Genomic DNA, 20,878 nt, shown 5'->3' on the forward strand with positions numbered 1-20,878 from the left:
TAAGTAACTGGCTTCTCCCACGTGTAGAAGTGGAGGTGGGGGCACCAACAAGCAAGGTAAAAAGAAAATAAGCAAATAAAGGAACTTAGGAAACGTTGATTAAAGCAAAGTAAAGAAAGTGTGAGGGTAGAGAGATTACAGTCATAGCAAACTTCTGGCAGGAAGCAAGGGGCTGATATATAAAGTGAAGTGATATATAAAGAGAGAGGTAGTAAGGGGTGTGACATCTGAGACTAGCACATCAGAGAGGCAAGTGACCAATATAGGAAGTACGCAGCACACAGAAAATGCACCTAGCCTCTTAGGTTTGGGTTTTTATGGACAGACACAGGATTAGTCTGTGAAGCAGGAAGAGCTGTTTTTTTGAGGTGTCCTGATCACCCATCCTCTGCCAGTGTCCTGTTAGCTGACCAAATACACAGGGGTCTGGGCACCATGACAAGTCACCTGGTCTCAGCTGGCTCAACAGCTGACTTTAAAGAGAAATCTGAACTCCCCAAACTTTCTGTATTGAAATTGTAAAGAGATGACAAAAATAAAATAAAGAAGGGTAGGACGTGGATACTCACCACATAAGTATTTTTATCCACGCCTAAGAAGTAGATGGCACAAACAAAACACAGAGCCACACACAATTAGAATGAAAATGACTTCTGGATTTATGTCTGTCAGCAATATAGATATTTACAAATAACCCATATGAAAATGTAGAAAAGCACATTACATCTCCACACGCCGTCCACATCAGCTGCGTCAGCTTAGTGACAGTTTTAGCCAATCTGCAGTTCCCCGTACATAGATATTTTGTGCATTAAAAAAGAAGTATACATAATTTAAAATAAATTACATTACACCATTTACAAAGTAATATTAACAAAAGATTCACACGACAGTTACCTCCTTACTCCAACAAAATAAATATTCAGGTAGATAAATTAACAAAAGAGTGCTCACTGAGAGCAATACAATTTAAAGAACAATAGATTATGAATTTGATAAAATTAAATTTTACTGTCGTAGATACTGATATCTTCAAATTTCTGTGAATAAAAATGGGGCGGAAAAAGTACCAGAAACCAAATCTAAGTGTTTAAAGAAAAACAACAAACAGATAGTAAAAGAAATAGCCAGTGGGCTTACTGAGGCTCACAAATAGATAAAACATAAATTGTTACCTATAGACAGAAAAGGAACCCCAAACAACTACAAAACAGAACAATAAAACTTATAGTCATTTAGAGTGTAAGTAAAGTAGGTTTTCGCCCACTGGAAATGTTGCTTGCTTTAGACATTTCCAGGTTTATGATCTGTCTTGACAGAGCAGAATAAAAAAATGAAAATTTAACATTATTTGTTTAACATTTGTTTTATTCATTTAATATTGTAGATACCCACTTCCCACTGTCTCCGTTAAAAAGGAGCGACTGCACACTTTCTTATCACACTGCAAAATATCTAGTTGATAAAAAAAAAACAAGCAAACAAACAAAAACAAAAAAAAAAAGACAAAGAAGTCACATGTTGTGTCCACACCTCCTGTGGACAACAGCCAGGACATCCGAGGGTAGGACCAGGGGGGATTATCATGTTAGGAGCAGGGAGATTCTGTTCTCAAGCCCAAACTAGACTCAGAGGCCCAGGTATGGTCTGCAGGATTCTTATAGACTTGTCGAGGGGCTCCTGGCCTGCCTCCTCCTCAGTCTTACAAGGGGAATTGGACAAAAGATATTTGAACTAGGAGACACTTACAGATAACAAGATTCCAGCACATTCAGCAAGCATGATTTTGCAAAACCGATTCTGACTCTAAATCTCCCTAGAAATAGGTTCTCTTTTCTGTTCACTACTGATAGATACAGGCTTTTGGGCTGATATGTAATGTGGTAAGTGAATAAAGATTTTAAATGAAAGTCGGGAAATAAGAGGATATCGGCTAACAGCAATGTAAGTATAAGAGTTGACATTTTCATACCAAGGACTTTATTTTTAGTTTTCCTTTGACATGTCATGTGTGTGACTCTTCTTTATTCCTTAGTCATTGCTTTGACAAGTGCATTCCATTTAAATAAAAATATTTATATTCTAATGGATGGCTTTATTTCAGTAGGAATAGTTATATCTTACAGTGATCGATCCTGATTTCCTCAAGTTTCTGTGAAGAAAAACAGGCAGGAAAATGTACCAGAAAGGGAATCTAAATGTTTACTTTTAAAAATAAATACAAAGAGTTTATAGAAAAATATCCAGGGAGCTTATTGAGATCAGAATTAGATAAAACATAAAATTATCTTCTATAGAAAGAAAAGGAAGCCAAATAACTATAAAATAACAATAAAACAGACAGCTAGCTAAAATAGTTAAAGTTGGTTTTTGCCACTGGCAAGGTTGCTTGCTTCACATATTTCCAGTTTTATCGTCTGGCTAGGCTATAATAATGTTGGGTTAATAATTATGCTGCACTTTTCTTTATAAATTTTTGGGCATGTTTAGTGGAGGGTGGTTTGGAGCAAGGCAGACAAGGCTATAATAAACAGAGGAGAATTGGAGAGGTGAGGTGGAGAAAAGTGTCACCCAGGACCAAGGATAGAGTAACTAGAGGAGGTGAACAAGTGTATGGGAAGAGCTTCTCTCCTCCTTTATAACCAATGGCTTCATCTTGAAATACTGAGGAGCCTAACAGTCTGATTAAGCCACAGTGAGCATTGCTACTCTTCACAGCATATCCTGACACTCTGAGTTCCTGTAGAAAAGTTCTAAGCACACGTCTAAAGAATCGATAATGACGTGTTCCAGTGCAAGTAGCTCTCACGAAGCATGCTCTTCTTCTCTTAGATGTCTCAGTGACCTGTGTATACAAGAGCCATTACTAATTTTAAGTGCCCTGAAAAATGTCCTCCATGTATAACTTAATAAATATGCCTTGTGATAAGTAATCCGTGCTTGATTAGATAAATTAAAGTCATGCTTTCACATGGTCCTTTTCAATTAGCTTAAGCTACATTCAGAAGAATGTGGGCTTGGAAATAGAGCCTTTATTATAGTCAGTGTATTGGATGGGCACTGGTGGAAAGGCAAATCCGTCCCTTTCAAGAGGGATCAGCCCTGAGACTTCTCCTAGGACAATCCACCAAATTTCTATAAACATCTGCTTTTGTTCATTCTCTTTAAAATCAAGTAGAAAATCTCCCTTCCTTTCTTCCTTCGTCCGTCTCTCTCCTCCTTTCCCTCCCTTTCTGCCTCATTCTTTTCTTCCTGCCCACCGACAGCTTTGGAAAAGAAAAGGGATCATCAAACAGGTTTCCACCATTTCCCTCCTGAGAGTAAAGTTGTGGGAAAATTCCAGTATTTATTTCCCTATAAACTAAATACAGCGATCTGTACATGAGTACGATAACCTCCCATTTGCCCTAATTATCCAAGTGAATAAATCCTTTTCCACCTTTCTAACAATAGGCCACACAGTATTCGTTTATCCTAATGATGATATCAAATGTCTCTCCAACATGAATATAGTATTTTAATATTAGTTATTCATAAACATTTCCATCTCCACAACATTTTTCAATTTTTGATTTCTTAATTGATTTGATTACCTATGTAGGAGAATATTAATTTTCTGTCATAATTAATCACATTTTATAAAATACTTCAAGTGTAGCATGGGTTAAAAAAAGTCTTATTTTATTTCCTATCTCATGATGGCTAGGTGTTGCCCACACTTCATCAGACTGTTAAAAATATTCAGCTAACCACAGAGATTGTGATTCAACTACTTTGGACAGACTGTTTTGTTTATTCAAAGAGCTCAACTCGAAGATTTGGAGACCGATATTGAATGTGTGTGTGTAAACTATTACAGTTTCAGAATATCAATATTATTTTCCTTCCTCTTTAATGCTTTACCTCAATTAAATCCTTGGCTATCCTATTCTCTTTGAAATGACATAATCTCTTACTGCATTACATTTGGCATAACTAAGAATCATTGTGTTCATATTGAATTATATATAAAGATTTTTCATTTGGGAGATTACAACATCCTCTTATTCAGAATTCATTTTTAATCTTGGCATGAAAAGCTGTCCTAATGGACAGCAGAGGGAGCTCAAACACAGCCTTTGAAGGCAAATACCTCCCCAACAAAACCACAGCTCCAGCGATACAGACATGTTTCAGATTAAAAAATAAAATAATAAAATGAAATAAATAAAATCACATGTTTACTGTGTTTAAAAGACTATCAGAGGCTAATTGTACTAGTTATTTCCAGAAGTATGTAAGTGCCTTTTCACAACACAGACTAGCTTTCCTTTTCAGAGAAAGAGGTGAACTATATTCCACGGTGGCATTTCCCAGGTTTTATCAGTGAACACAGAGCTGATTTCCCAACAACTCTAAGTTAATAACTATGAATTGTCACCTGTGAAATTAAACACACTCGATAGACAGAGTAAGTGACTAGATGCTAATATAGAGCTGGCTCTAAACCACAGCTAGAGTGTAAGGCAGGTCAGCAAACTAAGACATGTAAATGTAGCTGGTTGGCTTCTTGAGGAAAGAAAATTCTCTTGGAAAACACTGTTTTCCGGCTGACTTCCCTGGAAGCATTGCACAGTGGCGGCGTTCTGAATTGAATTAAAGAGCTGACTGAAAACATTTCCTGTTTGGTCTTTTGCATTAAAGGCTTATGACCCTTGCTCTAGATGTTTAAGCAAGCCCTGAACAAGATCATCCACTCTTCTCTTCTTAAATTTTATATTTTAATAAATCACACCAATTCAGAGTTCAACCATGAGAAGGGCAAAAGACCATGACTATGTAATACAGCCTGTAAGACTGAATGCCTACCTCACACTGGAAAAGCAAATCAGGAAGACAGGGAAGCTAACAAATAATTTTGATTTCCTTTTGTTAGAAAAATCATTGATACACTATTTTTCTCCATCCACTCAAAATTATGAAGACAACCCAGTCCATTTTTTTGCTTTTCTTCTTCTTTTTTTAAACAAAGATAACAAATATATAAATCTTGTCATAAACAGCTTCCCAAGAGCAACTGCAACCCAACCAAGGGGTTCTACGTTTTGGAGGTTGGGGGGTTAGGGACTTCAACACTTGAATTATTGCCGTGTTGTCAATTTCATGATGGCTGTAGCAAGAAGGAAGAGTGTAGACAGCAGGTATAATAGCAGATTTGATCCCAGTACCATCAAGACTGAACTATTTCTCTTCAGAAGGCAAAAGCTTGCAAATGTCTCCACAGCACTCTTGGCACAGATGTCTTCATCCCATATGAAAAGAGGCAGTTTCTATGGCAATACTGGTTCAGTGCCTATCTTGCTGCACTAATATAGTGCAAAATGTGCCTTCCATGTAGCAAAAAAGATGTAGGCAACCAGTGTGAAATTAGGGAAAGTAGAAATGTATTAACACAGGCATATTTGTTTCCCAGACAATAACCACTATAAAATACCAAACTCCAGGACCCCTTCTTCTAAGACTAGTACCTGTCCAGCCTTCACACATTACAGAGAGACAAGAGTAAAGTCTTATAAAAGAGTTTGTCTCTAGAATGCAGGCCAATAAAAGCTACCATCGACCACGAACTTGCTAAGTTGTTCAATGGGTTTCCCGCTTAGCTTAGACCTTACATCTTCTTCACTGTTAAACGTGGCTTATTAATGAGTATATAAGAGGACATCATAATGTGAGTCATTTGATCGAGTATACATGTTGTAATGGTTAAGAGTAGAACTGTAAAGCCTTCAGTATGGACTCTTCATGCTAGAAAGTTCTGTGGGTTAGTGCTGTAAGCGGTCTTGCATCTGGCTTCCCAGTTGGCCAATGTCCACACTATATTTTAGAGATCAAAGTGGTTGTATTTGTTTGTTTATTTGTTTGTTTTTGCAATTGGGTAGATTTCAGAAAAGGTGCCACAAAACTCTCAGGACACAGCATGCATTCCACTGCATCTCTTAGAATCCTCAGGACTGACTCTACATGCCAGTGGTACTGTCTTGAATATTCCCAGAGGGAGTAGGGTTTTCTCTTTTTTCCTAATGATGGTGTTCTTAACAGTTAAGGTTAATTATAATTCAGAATTTGAATACTGGCACTCTGGCCTCTGGATGCCTACTATAAAGGGAAAAGGCCAAGTCTGGTTGTGTCCAGGAATAGTCAATGTTACATGTCCGCGTCTCCATCATATGCTAAGGTTAAAGGTTTGAGGCGGTTGTTCTGCCGTCTTTGGGGTTTCTTTGGCTTTTTGCTGTAGGAAATTCAGGAAAATTTGAAAAAAAGTCAGTCTTTCATTTTAAATGTTGTTTTAAATAAAAGAGCAGAGCAAAACAAAACAGTAGATCTAAATTGCCCACCTACATTTCCAAGTGCCTTTCAGAATACAACAATCTCTTTGAGCGTTACACTCTGAGAAGGTGTCTTCCAGTATTTAATTCTTATAAAAAGCCAAATTATCCAATTTCTTAGTTGGCACAATAGAAGTGATGGTATAGTATATTTTTGGTTTGTCTTAGAACTTTTATAAAAAAATGCACATTTACAAATACAGTTAAATAAGACGAAGAATCATCATAACATTTTCCTCTAAGAAAGAGTTTGTATATATATATATATATATATATATATATATATATATATATATATATATCTCCATCCCCATGGCATTTCTTCATGAGAAAATTTTGAAAGAATGACCTAGAACAGTCCTGACTCATTTCCACAATTAGATATGGTAGATAGATTTTTAGGCTTTCTAATATTAAAGTTTATTTTTTTAAATTTATGTTTGTGTGAGGATGGAGTGAATGCAGCACATGCATTTCACACACTAGTCGGTCCCTGCGTTACTAGCAACTGAGAGAATTTTCTTTGAAATAACCATTTTACATCTTCCTTAAGATTCTGAAATATTTAAACACTCACCACGCTAGATAAATCATGGAGACAATGAAGACTAACAGCACAAATGCCCCAGCTGCGACACCATAAACCCAGGTCTTTAGTCTCCCATCTAAGAAGAAAAGATATTAGTTATTAGTTTACATTAGTCTGGATGATATATGACAGGCTCACGATACCTTGGCTCATGATAAATTACTCATGATCAGGTCTCTTCAAGACTCAACTCATTCTTCCCCAGAACAGTTACCACTAATGTCAAGCAGCTAATGGGAGTTAGGCTGCATTCAAGGGGCATTAGCAATGGAAAGAGTTGCAAAGCAACAAGTGGTGTTTGCATTCAGATGCTGAGTTCCTGTTTGGTTTCTTTACATGACATCCCACCTCAAGCCCAGCGTGTGTATTACTCTATGCTCATATGCTTTGGCTTCTCCACCTGCTGCAGGAAGGGCATAGAATATATTTAAAAAGGTGAAAAACAATGCAGCTTTTGAAAAAGTCATAAAACTCTGACTCAATGCAGATGCATATTTGACCATTCACTTTTGTTTTAACAGTTTTGTAACATATTAACTTTTTCGGTTTGGCCATTACAATCTTTTATCTCGTCTATTCTTAGAGTGTGCTTAAGCAATCAGAGAATTTGCGGAGATAAATCACATAGAAATAACAGAGCTAAGGACTTTTGAATGTTTCTTTTCTAATCTTCCTGGGATGTGCAGTCACTGTGATAGGCACGATTCTAGTTGAGTTTGGGCGTCTTTGTCCCTGAAGTATTGTGCTCTAAGTAAACTTCAAACGTGTTGTTCAGGATGATGTTGCCTACTTACTTTGATGTTAACAATAGCATACATTGTCTGGAGCTGACATGGAAGAATGCAGGCAATATGTACACATGAGTAGGTGGGCAATATTCATATCACAATATGGTGAGATGTATGAAAATTAGATATACACAAAAATGACCCCATGGAGACTTATCCAATATTTGAAAAGCATCAAATATAATTAGTACTAGATGTTTTGTTTATCATTTGCTCATTTGCTGGAAATAAGTACGACTAATCTATGTATTAGTTTCTTTTAAACCTATACATTTAAAAAGTGGTTTTTCCTTTTCCTTTCCTTTTCTTCCCGTCTCTTTTCTTTCCTCTTTTTGTATTGAGTGCTATTCTATTACTAGTATCTTTTCTGTGAAAATTATTTAACCAATATTCAAAATGTTTGTGGAAATTATTAAACAAAGTGGAGAGAATTATTTAACTTGAAAAGAGATGTTCTCATTTGTGGAGAGCTGGTTGGGTTTTTAGATAAGATCCAAGTTGCTAATGGCAATTTGCTCTCCTGACTTGAAATGGAGAGGTTCTTACATTTTCACAGACAAATCTGCTTTTCAAACTCAATTGTATGTTCACCTAAGAATCTAGTAAAAGGGGTGATTATGAATAATGGCAATCACCCAGATATTTAAAACACCTTAAAGTTCAATTTTGGTTCTTTTAAAAGGAAAATGTTTTTACCTAATGGCCACAAATCGAGGCATGGTGACTATGCAAATTTCTTTCTTTATTTCTTGTGTTTCTGATGTAAGTATAAAGTTGGTGATGGCTGGATTTGTATGAAATTCCTCCATGGTGAGAGGGAATGAAGCAGAATATGTGTTGCTCATAGAGCAATAGTAGGACATTTTCTGTATCTAGAGACAGCACGTTCTATCTGAGTTAGGAAGATAAAGAGTGCAAAGTCGAGAGCTGCACTTCTTCAAGCTTGCAGGCTTATTTCTGCATTAGGTTCAAGTTCAATCATTGATAAATTAAGAGTATCTGTTGTAATATGACAATGGCCTAGTCAGCCTCTAAGTGAGGGGTCATTCCATCAAGCGAGGAAGACTCCATCACTGCCTCTCTCTATTTGGCCCTAGTATGGACTCTAAGGGCACTGGGAACATTAACTTGGAGATTACTGTTTACTGTCCTAGCAGGTGAGTGCTCCTAGCATGGCTCTGCATTTACCATGGCTCATTCCAGCCACTCTGTATGATTATACTGAAAACTCGAAATGCCTTTTTATTCTTATTTATCTCTGTTGTAAGTGGCAACATATTTTTCTAATTATTTTCATTATGACATCATTTTATTCAGTGTGTATTTATTATACTTACAACTTTAGGACTGGGTTTGAGATAAGTAATATCAATACGATTTTTGTTGTTGTTGTAGAAAGTAGTTTCATTTCTATGAATTCAGACCTGGGTACTTGTGTTCACAATAAAAATAAAAAGACATAAAGATAGCTGCAATGTTAAAAATGAGTCTATGGATTAAGAAATAATCATTTATTTGAAACATTCTTGGTTATTTAAAAAATATACTGGGATATTGGTGGAATGTCTAAGTAAAAAAAAAATGTTGCATTCAGTGTCTGGTTGCTTCACCTGGCCCAAATGGCTGTAGAAACCATGTCCTGCCCCGTCCTGCTGGGTTACTGGAGGGTTGCGTTGGGTGAACTGCCCGACTGGTTTTCACATCTCTTTTATCTTCCACAGTGGGAATCACCACCACAGGGATAAGTGTGCATTGCTCAAGGGTGCTATTAGAGGACATGACTTCAGTGTACCCTTCTTCACAGCGGCATGCCTTCATCTGCAGGAGAACAGGCAGGGTAACAGTACACACACAGGGGATCTTGGAAAGGATAACCAAGCTTACTCAGAAAAAAGAGCATTAGGAAGCATTTTTAAGATAATTTACCTCATGCAATTTCTGCCTTAGCTACATTAACTCTGCCGCCCTATGCTGTTTTTCTTTTTTCTTTTTCTTTTTCTCTTTCTTTCTTTCTTTCTTTCTTTCTTCTTTCTTTCTTTCTTTCTTTCTTTCTTTCTTCCTTTCCTTTTTTTTGAGTCAAAGAGCAGATAAAGGGCATCTTTAATTACCACTATTTAGGTAGGCTGCAACCCAAAGCTATTGCTTATATTAAAGGTGGATCTTTTGTTTGAATTATAAAAAGTAAGAATTTTAATTGAAAATAAAGTCCCATGAAGGAGATGAGTATATGAGAAAATGGCCACAACTACATCTCAGAATTTCTCTGTCTAAAGGAAATACAGCAACAAAGAGTGGATCAGAGACTGAAGGAAATGTCATCCAGAGACTGCCCCACCATGGGATCCATCCCACACACAGACACCAAACCCAGACAAAGAAGTGCTTGCTGACAGGACCCTCATACAGCTGTCTTCTGAGAGGCTCTTCCAGATCCTGACCAATGCAGATGAGGATGTTTGCAGCCAACCATTGTTCTGATCACAGGGAGCCCAGTGGAAAAATTAGGGGAAGGACTAAAGGAGCTGAGGGGGTTGACAACCCTATAGGAAGAGCAACAGTATCAACCAGCCAGACCCCCTCAGAACTCCCAGGGACTAAACCACCAACCAAAGAGTACACATTTAGGGACCCATGGCTCCAGCCTCGGATGTAGCAGAGAGGATGGCATCAATGGGAGGGGAGGTCCTTGGGCCTGTGAAGGCTTGATGCCCTGATGTAGAGGAATGCTAGGGAAATGAGGCAGGACTGTTTGGGTGGGTCAGGGAGTACCCTCATAGAAGGAGGGTAAAGGAGGGTGGGAAAAAAATCAAACACATCAAGCATATAAATGAGTAATCATAAAATAGGAGTTGGCTAACCAAGGAAGGTCCATGCTAAGTCTTTCTAAAGGTAAAAAAGTCAAGTGCATTGAGAACTGCTCAACTAAATTAAAACAAAAAAGGGATGGTTTGAAATCAATGGTTTCTTCCTCCAGTCATGGCTCTTTGGAGACCAGGGGAAGGGGCTGTACCAGAGACAGTGGGATGACAGAAGTGGCTTGTCCCTTTTAATGAATGTGTACATACCTCACTACAGTATGAGTGGGGTTGACTACAGGGTGGGTTACAAGACCTGTCAGCATCAGGCTGGCTCACCACCAAGCAGCCTCCTGCAGAACAGAAAACCACATTTTAACAAATACACGTATCTTTGAAGTTTGAATACCTTTCGAAAATCCAAGAAGTACTGTATTCGTGAAATGGTTAGCTAACAATTTTATTGGAAACTTTGGGCGTTTTACCCATATAACAGCACTGTGGCTTGTACTTCATAAGTGTCCAAGACACATCGCCAAGAGGCTGATTTTGTAGCTGCTATATTTGAAACACTAGTTTCATATAACCTATTTCCAACAGTAGCTGGAAAAAATAGGTCATTTAACCTATTTCTTCAAGCCAAGACCAACAATTGTAAACAAAACAGATTGAATTTTATTCTATAGTTAAATATCTTTCTTGGCTACTCAAAATGGTAGTTTGTACAACCCTCGGAGTAAATTTACAATGTGTTTGACCATTATACAAATGGGTTTACTATAGTGCTTATTTATTTTTGAAAAAAATCACTATTCTTGTTACTTCCAGATATTTTGTGGATGCTGGGAAGAAGGCCAAAATAACCACCAAGTCTTCTGCTTGCACTATTTTCTAACTTGCCATTGAAATTGATCCCTCCAAATTATTTCTCACGTGCAATACAAACTGTGAATTGGTTGTTACCACACTTTTGAAGATGGAGACAGTTACCCTAAAGAAGCAATATTGGTGACATATTGGGACTCTTAGTTTCAAACTATATTTATTCAATGCAGCACAACTTTAACCAAAACAATACTTTTCTTTATTCACTGAGCTCATTGTCTTTTGGATTCAAAGGTTCCCAGAATCTAATCTTATAAATACATTTTAAAGTTTTCATTCATTCATTCATTCATTCATTCATTCATTCATTCATTCATTATTCATTCATACATTTTAAAACATGCAACAAAATAAATGTAATGTGATAAAACAAAAGTGATCACATCACAACAATCATTGTGAAGCAAGTGCAGGTTAGTGACTGTGCTAACTACCACCAAATATTTGAAAAGAACGTTGTCACATGACTTCCTTATAATGACAATTTATAAGTAAAGCTATTGATTCATATAGGTAATGGGCTTTACTTTTGTTTTCCTAGAGGAAGTCATCTGAATGGTGGAGGAAGAATGCATTCAGGGTTTGTCATAGGTCATTTACATACTGGTTTCATGGCAACAGAGAAAAAAATAATCCTATAGAGACTTTGTTGCATTAAAAAGAAATTTAAAATGTGATTTATAGGGATCAGTCAGTCTTTAAATTTTCATTTAGTTTTGCATTAGGTGAATCGTCTCATTTGCAGTAGGAAAATAATTGTATTATAAGAAAAGGGCAAATACATATTATTTTCTTCTGGTTTTGAAAAAAAATCTTCAATCAAGTAGAACCTTTTAGGAAACTATTAAGTTCCTTCAGAATCACTTACAGACTGATGTATATTCATTTCTAGGATCTGAGTTAAGTGAATGGCATTTCTAACACCTGGTGTGGAATGGCTACACTGTCTTGTCTCTGCCCTTATCACCCACTCTGCTTAGAATGGAGTTCCGGCTGACTGTTTTTCTCCCCCAAATAATACTCTTGAGATAGCAAAGAGTTTCCTGGTAGGTGTTTTTTCTATTTCATATTATATGTCCACTGGGAGATGCTATTATCAAAGACTTCTTGGTACAGCTTTTAGTCCCACACAACTCTGTCTTCATAAGAATATAATTTGACATTATGTTCTGGCTTTCTTAGAGAGGAAGTAAGTAATTAGGTTTCAATAGACCTGGGTCACTTGAAACTCAATATAAAAGTTGATGTTTTCCAAGAAGTGCACTGATCCTGGCGGGTCCTATGATCTCACAATATATATGAAAGTGAAATCACAAGTGGACTTTATTCGGGGGCACCCTGATGCATATGACTTGATTTTTCTTGTAAAAGAGTTGAAACAAGAGTCCTATGCTGGCATATGCCCTGGGCAGCTGACAGTCAATACTCGTTCTGACTCTTAAGTGGGGATTCTGGACAACTGAATTATGTTAAAATGATAATTATGGAAACATGTTTTAAAGTGTGTTTATGTATCCAAAGTAGAGTTATGCTTCTGACCTTGATTTGTTTTCATGGAATTTTCAGGGTATGCAATATATACTCAACCTGGAGTTTCTTTCCTTTTTTTCTTATTAATCAATAAAATATCCTAATGGTAGATTTGCTAATTTCAGTAGATTATATCTATATATGCATACTCCATTGCTCTGTATCACCCTCAAAGCATGAAAGCAGAAGTAGTGAATGGAATAATTATCATTTCAAATTATCAATTTGTTAATGTGTAAATTCCCTAGGGGGGAAATCAGGAAATTACTTATATTAATTTATTAGAGTTAGGTGGTATGTCAATTAAATATAATCAGATGGTACCATCCAAAGGGGATAGTAAAGAGAGAACTTGAGAAATTTTAATATTTTAAAATAAAATAATTTAGCACCAGTCACCAGACATGTATATACCATACATTTCTTTTTTTTTTTTTTTTTTTGGTTCTTTTTTCAGAGCTGGGGACCGAACCCAGGGCCTTGCGCTTCTTAGGTAAGCGCTCTACCACTGAGCTAAATCCCCAGCCCCTACCATACATTTCTTGATTCCAACAATGTGTTAACAACTGAAGTTCCTTCAGTTTTTAACTGCATTATAGATTACAGGAATATATTCAGGGAAACCAAGATGCCAGTGTTTTACCTGTTACATTTACACCATCTGACCTTTGACACCAGACTGTTCGAGAAGAGCCCTTCCAAGCACTTGCCATCCACTTGTATTCATAGCATTGTCCATCTGCAGGCATAGAGCAAGCGTTGAAGTGACATTACTCAGAACCACTATGAGAAAGAGTTACTAATGCGTGCATGAAAGCTTTAAGGTGATGTGAAGTCTCCTGCTAAGTGTGACAATGTCAATGGGTTGCTGGGAAGTTGCAAAACGAGTTTGATATAGCTGCAGTTATCAACCTAAGTCCCCACCAGTGTGTCACATTTAGCCTGCCACCTGGTCAGACCCTGGATGTGTAATTTAATTCATGGTTTATAGCTAAAGTTTTACAGTTTGTTTTTTTTTTCATATTGTGGAATATGGAATATATAGACAAATACAGAGAATAACTAATTATAGAAATATATTCAACTGATTATATCATATCCTTCTAAGAAAATGCTACCATTTGGGCATACTTTCCTTAGATTTTCATTTGCTTACTGATCAATAAATGAGTCAAGGACTTGTTATTGTGTAACAGCATTTCCTGGTTCCATCTCCTAATGTCCAAGCCCATGCACATCATTCTAAAGCAGATGCAGGACTTTCTACCTTGGTTTTAGTCTTTTATTATAAATACGCAGATGCATATTTTATTTACTATTAATTAATAAAATTAATATTTTACTCAAAATTACAGTTATTACTGTATCATATTTTATATATAATTTGGGAGTTTATTGTCATTATTACAGATAAACTCTCAGCATGTGATTTTTTTAATGTAGATATAGTCAAATTTTTTTAACTGCCACAAAGAATTACATTGTATCAGATATTACAATTTATTGTGATTTTTTGGTCATGTTATTTTAAATCATTAAAATGCCTTGTTGGCTAACAATAGGGAAATATATTGTTGCTTTAAAATATAAATATTTAGGAGAGCAATCTCTGGTATAACTGTAGACAATGGAACTTTGCTAAATATTCTTCATCTTTTCTACTACAAGGTAAACATTTAAATGCTCAACTGTAGTAGGTTGGTTGCTCTACACAGTCAGGATGACTTAGAATAAAAATATTAATTTACTTTTAATCAGTCTTTGGTGTGTAAAAATCTGTTTTATCTGAATAAAGTAAATTCTTTGATAACTAAAATTACCAAATAGTTTAAAGAATGTTTGGGATTTCCTCTGATAGTACTGATTTGTTTCTATTTCAGTTATTTTTTTTCTTATTGACAACATGCCTTTACTCATTGCAATGGGGAGTTATTAATTTTAAGGAGTGATCATCAAAGAAGCCCAGGCTGTCTTAATGTCTCACAGAGTGAGTATGCCTGTTCCCTGTTCTACCACATATTTGGCAGAAAGCCTAGATTTGCTCTAAAAATCTCTATCCTATCCTACTAGAGTGATTCTTCATTATTGGTAAGTCATTATGCCTAAATATCACTATTTATAGTCAGTCATAATAAACATCTATGAACATCTCCTGACCTCTCCTCATCATTGTGCTTTTAAAAAAATGCCTTACCTCAGTTTATCTTTAATATCCCCAAATTAGTCTTAGGATCTACTTCTCAGATTGATAGCCTATTCAAATCACATGGAATTTATAGGTAAGTATAGGTACAATTCATATTCAGGCATTGGCACCTCTCGTATGAAAATGGTCTATTGCACCAATATTTGTGTGCTTTATGCATTTCAGTTAGGGTTCATAACTTTTCAATAGATATCTTACACCACTATTGTTAGATTAAGGTATTGCTCAAACATAGCTTTTTTCTAGTTAAAATTTTATTATTGAATTCAGCTGGTAAAGAAAGGCTAATTTCTAACTAATATATTAGTTTAAAAAATCATGTTTCTAAGCTTTCACCTAACCCTCAACTAATAAAGTGAATTAATGTGAACATTTGCTCCCAGGTTTGGCTCACGGATTTTTATTTTTGTATATAGGTACCCATTCCCATTTTAGACTGTATTCTATGCAACTATAAAATTCATACATTTCCACTTTCAGGGGTTATAGAATCCGTGCCATAGCTTTTCTGTTACTGTTGCTAAGTTATTATATTTTGAACATCATCATTTGCATTTTTATGTTTGCTAATAAGACTTTTTTGTTGAATTATATTTTCAAAATCATTTTCTGTTTGTAGAGATGCAAAATTCACCCTTCTTTTTCTTAACCAATTTGCTGGGAACTGTTCATTTCATTACTTTGTCATACAAACACACTATTATTTCTGCTGAGTGTCTACTTTTGCTGCCTCTTTCAGTGTGGATCTATCCACACAGGCTGCATCTTACTTCCTTTTTTCTGGCTTTTAAAATTTAATCAAAATACAATTACATCATTTCTGTTATCCCGCTCCGTCCATGTCCCCTTCCTCCCACTCTTTCTCAAGCTCATGGTCTCTTTTTTCTCTTATTATTATCCTTGAATGTCTGCTTCCTATTACAAAACAAATTTCTTGATTTGAAAATACAGCCTATCTTTGCTCTTTTCCACATATGTAACCATATGAGACCTTTATTTCTCCCCAAAACACTTCTTTCTCCACTCTACATAACACCCGACAGTGGTTAACCATCTGTTTGCTTTCCAGGTTTTACCTGTGTGTGTACGAGAGGGTTTCTTCTGCAGTTGTGATACTGATTTCTAATTGTGTTTCACTGTCATTTTGTATTAACAATTCTGTTCCCTACCCTGGGATTTATTTAATTAATTGCAAATTTCGAGCTTCAGTACTTCTTTGCCTGCTCTGTCCCAGAAATCGGAAATATTTTATGTGATTGGTAAATTGGGAAGATTATATTGATAGGGTTGAAAATTTTAATCAATTCTTAGGTTAAATCATCTGGTTCATTAGTTTTTGTTCTATATTTTCTCAGCATCCTAGGTCTCCTCTTCCAGTTTTCAATGTAAGGTGACATTTTCTATACTACTTAGTGTATGTTATATATTACATTCCTTAACTATTACAGAACAAAGCTAAGAATTTGAGCCTTAAATTTATCACTAGATAACAACTTTTATTGTTATCAAGATACCACCATGCTCCAAACTGTGAAATTGTAATGCACTGAAGTTTTGGATATGGAATTTGATGCAAATATTGAGGAAATAGTTCCGTATATGTATATACATAAAAGAAACATGAACATGTATGTCTATGATGCTCTATATCTAATTATTGTGAAGTTAAAATTTCTAATTCTCACCAATGAATTAATTTATCATTTTCTAAGACCACATTAAAGAGTCTAATTTTACTGTGCTTTTGCAGTTCTATCCACTTTTGTCATTTGTTTTAAACAAATGGAAAACATTAAATTTATGTTTGTTCATTGTTGGTATAAATGCACACTCAATGCTCATAATTATCTTAGACTTCTTAGATTTTTAAAGTTAGGAGACATTTTTTAAAATAATATTCCACATTTTAAAACATGAGTCATTATATGGAAGTCCTTGATGTACTTGGACTTGAGCTTTGTATAAGAAGATAAGAATGGGTCAATTTTCATTCTTCTATATGCTGACCACCAGTTGAACCAGCACCATTTGTTGAAAAATGCTTTTTTTCCACTAGATGGTTTTGACTCCTTTGTCAAAAATCAAGTGACCAACAGTATGTGGGTTCATTTCTGGGTCTTCAATTCTATTCCATTGTTCTCCTTGCCTGTCTCTGTAACAATACCATGATGTATTTTTTTTTTTATCACTATTGCTCTGTAGTATAGCTTGAGGTCAGGGATGGTGATTCCCCCAGCAGTTCTCTTATTGTTCAGAATGGTTTTTTTATATCCTATTTTTTGTTTTGTTTTTTGTTTTTGTTTTTTGTTATTCCAGATAAATTTAAGAATTGCCTTTTTATCTCTATGAAGAATTGAATTGGAATTTTGATGGGGTTGCTTTTGGCAAGATGGCCATTTTTACTATGTTAATCCTGCCAATCCATGAGCATGGGAGATCTTTCCATCTTCTGAGGTCTTCTTCAATTTCCTTCTTTAGAGACTTGAAGTTCTTGTCATACAGATCTTTCACTTGCTTGGTTAGAGTCACACCAAGACATTTCATATTATTTGTGACTATTGTAAGGCATGTTGTTTCCCTGATTTTTCAAGAACTATCACATAAAACAAGATATGACAAATCTAATAGAAGAGAAAGTGGGAAAGAACCTCAAGCACATTGGCACAGGGGAATATGTCCTGAATAGCACATCAATGGCTTATGCTCTAAGATCAAGAGTTGACAAATGGGACCTCATAAAATTGAAAAGCTGTGTAAGGCAGAGAACACTGTCAATAGGACAAAATGGCAATCCACAGATTGGGGAAAGATCTTTACCAATCCTACATCTGATAAAGGACTAACATTGAAAATATACAAAGAACTCAAGAAGTTAGACTCCCAAATAACCCTTTAAGAATGGATTCCAGTTCTAATGTTCAACATCCTTAATCTGCAGGGAAATGCAGATCAAAACAGCCCTGAGATTCCACCTTACACCAGTCAGAATGGCTAAGATCAAAAACTCAGGTGAGGATGTGCAGAAAGAGGAACACTCCTCCATTGCTGGTGGGATTGCAGTACACAAGATATGTACTCACTGATAAGTGGATATTAACCAAAAAAAAAAAAAGCTCAGAATATCCAGGGTACAACTTACTGATCATCTGAAACCCAAGAAGAAAGAAAATCACACCAAAGTGTGGATGCAACAGTTCTACTCTGCTGGATTGGGGATAATCTTCAGGAGATAGAGGGAGCGAGGGATCTGGGAGGAGAGGAAAGGGGGGCATTGAGATATGGGAGTAGATGGGGGAGAACTACAGAGGGTCAGGAATTTGAAAGTAGATGTGTAGCAATAGAGGAAGGGGAACTGGTGGTAGCCCCTAGAAAGTCCCAGACGTCGGGGACCCAAGAGGTTCCCAGGATGCAATAGAGAGGATATTAGCTGAAATACCCAATAAAGGGGAGAGAGAACCTGTAGAGACCATATCCACTGGATAGGCATGGCCCCTTTTTGAGGGATGGGGCCACCCACACACCTCAAAAATATTAATCCAGAATTCCTCCAGTCAAAAGGAAATGTAGGGACAAAAAGTGGAGCAGAGACTGAAGTAAAGGCCATCCTGAGACTGCCCCACCTAGGGATCCATCCCATCTGCTGACACCAAACCCAGACACTATTGCTGATGCCAAGGAGTGTTTTCTGACAAGAGCCTGATATAGTTGTATCCTGAGAGACTCTGCTAGTGCCTGACCAATACAGATGTGGATGTAATCAGGAAACCATTAGACTGAGCATGGAGACCCCAGTGAAGAAGTTAGGGCAAGGACTTAGGAGCTGAGAGTTTTGCAATTGAATAGGAAGAACAAAAATATCAACCAACCAGACACCCCAAAGCTCCCAAGGACTAAACCACCAACCAAAAAGTACACATGGAGGAACCCATGGCTCCAACTGGATATGAAGCAGCGGATGGCCTTATCCCTTGGTCCTGTAGAGGCTCGATGATCCAGGGTAGGGGAATGCACTGAGGTGGGAGCGGGTAGGTAGGGGAGCACCCTCATAGAGGCAGGGGAAGGGGGATGGAATAGGGGGCTTTTGGAGAGGAAACTGGGAAGTGGGATAACATTTAAAATGTAAATAAATAAAATAACCCATAAAAATGCAAAAACAAACAGAGTCTTGCACTTTCCTTCTCCCATTTTGTGTGTGTGTGTGTGTATGTGTGTGTATGCATGCACACACACATGTACAGTTTAGAGGCACATACATGAAGGTTTCAGGATAACTGGTTATTGGTTATAACTTTCCACATTGTTTGGGACAAAGTCTGTTTTTGTTTGCAGCTATCTGGCTCTCAAGCTTCTGGAAACTCTTCTAACTTTGCCTACAATCTTTGAGATTCAAATTCATGTCTTCATACTTGCATGGCTAGCACTTTACTCATTAATCATATTCTTAGCCTCTCAGACTTTAACTCTCAACTGTAAGTAGAAATCTAACAAATTCAATCACTCAACACAAAATCAACAGAACTAAATGAATATATTTCAAATTACAAAGTGGTACAACCACTTTGGAAGTCAATCTGGTGTTTCCTCAGAAAATTGGAACTTCTACCTGAAGACTAAGGCATATCACTCCTGGGTGGGCATATACCCAAAAGATACTCTACCATACCACAAGGACACATGCTCCACTATGTTCATAGCAGCCTTATAGTATCCAGAAGCGAGAGACAATTCAGATGTCTATAAAGGAAAGAATGGGTACAGAAAATATACTTCATTTATACAATGGAATACAATTCAACTATTAAAAATGAGGACATCATGAGTTTTCCAGGCAAATGGATGGAGCTAGAAATATCATCCTGGGAGAGGTAACACAGACAAAAAAAAAAAAAAAGACACAGTAATAATGCTGATACGTGAATAATAGCCAAACAGTTCCGAATATCCATGACATAATTCACATATGAAGCTTAACAAGAAGGAAGGCCCAAGTGAGGATGCTTCAGTGTCACTTAGAACAGGAAACAAAATAATCACAAGAGGCAGAAGGAGGGAGGGACCTTGGTCGGAAGGGGAGGGGTAGGAAAAGGGTGGGGGTAGGATCAGGAATTGGAGAATACAGGAGACAAGCCCAGAGGGTCTAGAGAATGAGGAGAAATATGCAGCAGTGTGGGGAATCACTAGAAAGTCCCAAACACTATGGATGTGGGAGACTCCCAGGACCCAGTGGAAATGACCTTAGGTGAAATGCCCAAGAGCAGGGAGATAGAACCTGAAGAGACCACCTCCAGTAGATAGACATGGCCCCCAGTGGTAGGATGGGGTTACCCACCCACCTCAAAAATTTTTAACACAAAATTGTTCCTGTCTAAAGGAAATGCAGGGACAAAAAAATGGAGCAGAGACGGAAGGAAAGGCCATCCACAGAACACCCCACCTTGGGATCCATCCCAGGTACAAAGAGCAAACCCCAAGACTATTGTTGATGCTAAGATGTGTTTGCAGACAGGAGTCTGGTTTGGCTGTCCCCTGAGAGGCTCTACCAGCACCTGACTGAAACAAATGCAGATACTTTCACCCAACCATTGGACTGAGTCTGGTGACCCCAATTGAAGAGTTAGGGGAAGGGCTGAAGGAGCTGAAGGGAATTTTAATCTTCTAGGAAGAACAACAGTATCAACTAACTGGACCCCTCAGAGTTTCCAGGGACAAAGCCACTAACT

General features: G+C 36.9%; 1 protein-coding gene across 2 annotated transcripts in view; it reads right to left on the bottom strand.

Annotated features, from left to right (window-relative positions):
• Positions 1-635: 635 nt before the first annotated feature.
• Positions 636-20,878, bottom strand: part of Thsd7a (thrombospondin type 1 domain containing 7A) — a 446,922-nt gene continuing 426,679 nt past the window's right edge. The window contains exons 23-27 of one of the 2 annotated variants that reach the window (XR_015685737.1): positions 13,596-13,691; positions 10,808-10,890; positions 9,353-9,560; positions 6,943-7,030; positions 636-6,268 (exon numbers count right to left, since the gene is read on the bottom strand). Coding sequence is in view for 1 of the 2 variants with exons in the window: in NM_001191970.2 (NP_001178899.2) it covers positions 6,184-6,268; positions 6,943-7,030; positions 9,353-9,560; positions 10,808-10,890; positions 13,596-13,691 (560 nt within the window). In the remaining variant the exon portion in view is untranslated. 2 annotated transcript variants of the gene reach the window in all.

Source organism: Rattus norvegicus, chromosome 4 (genome assembly GCF_021556685.1).
Source record: "Rattus norvegicus strain SHRSP/BbbUtx chromosome 4, alternate assembly SHRSP_T2T, whole genome shotgun sequence".
Classification (NCBI taxonomy): Eukaryota; Metazoa; Chordata; class Mammalia; order Rodentia; family Muridae; genus Rattus; species Rattus norvegicus.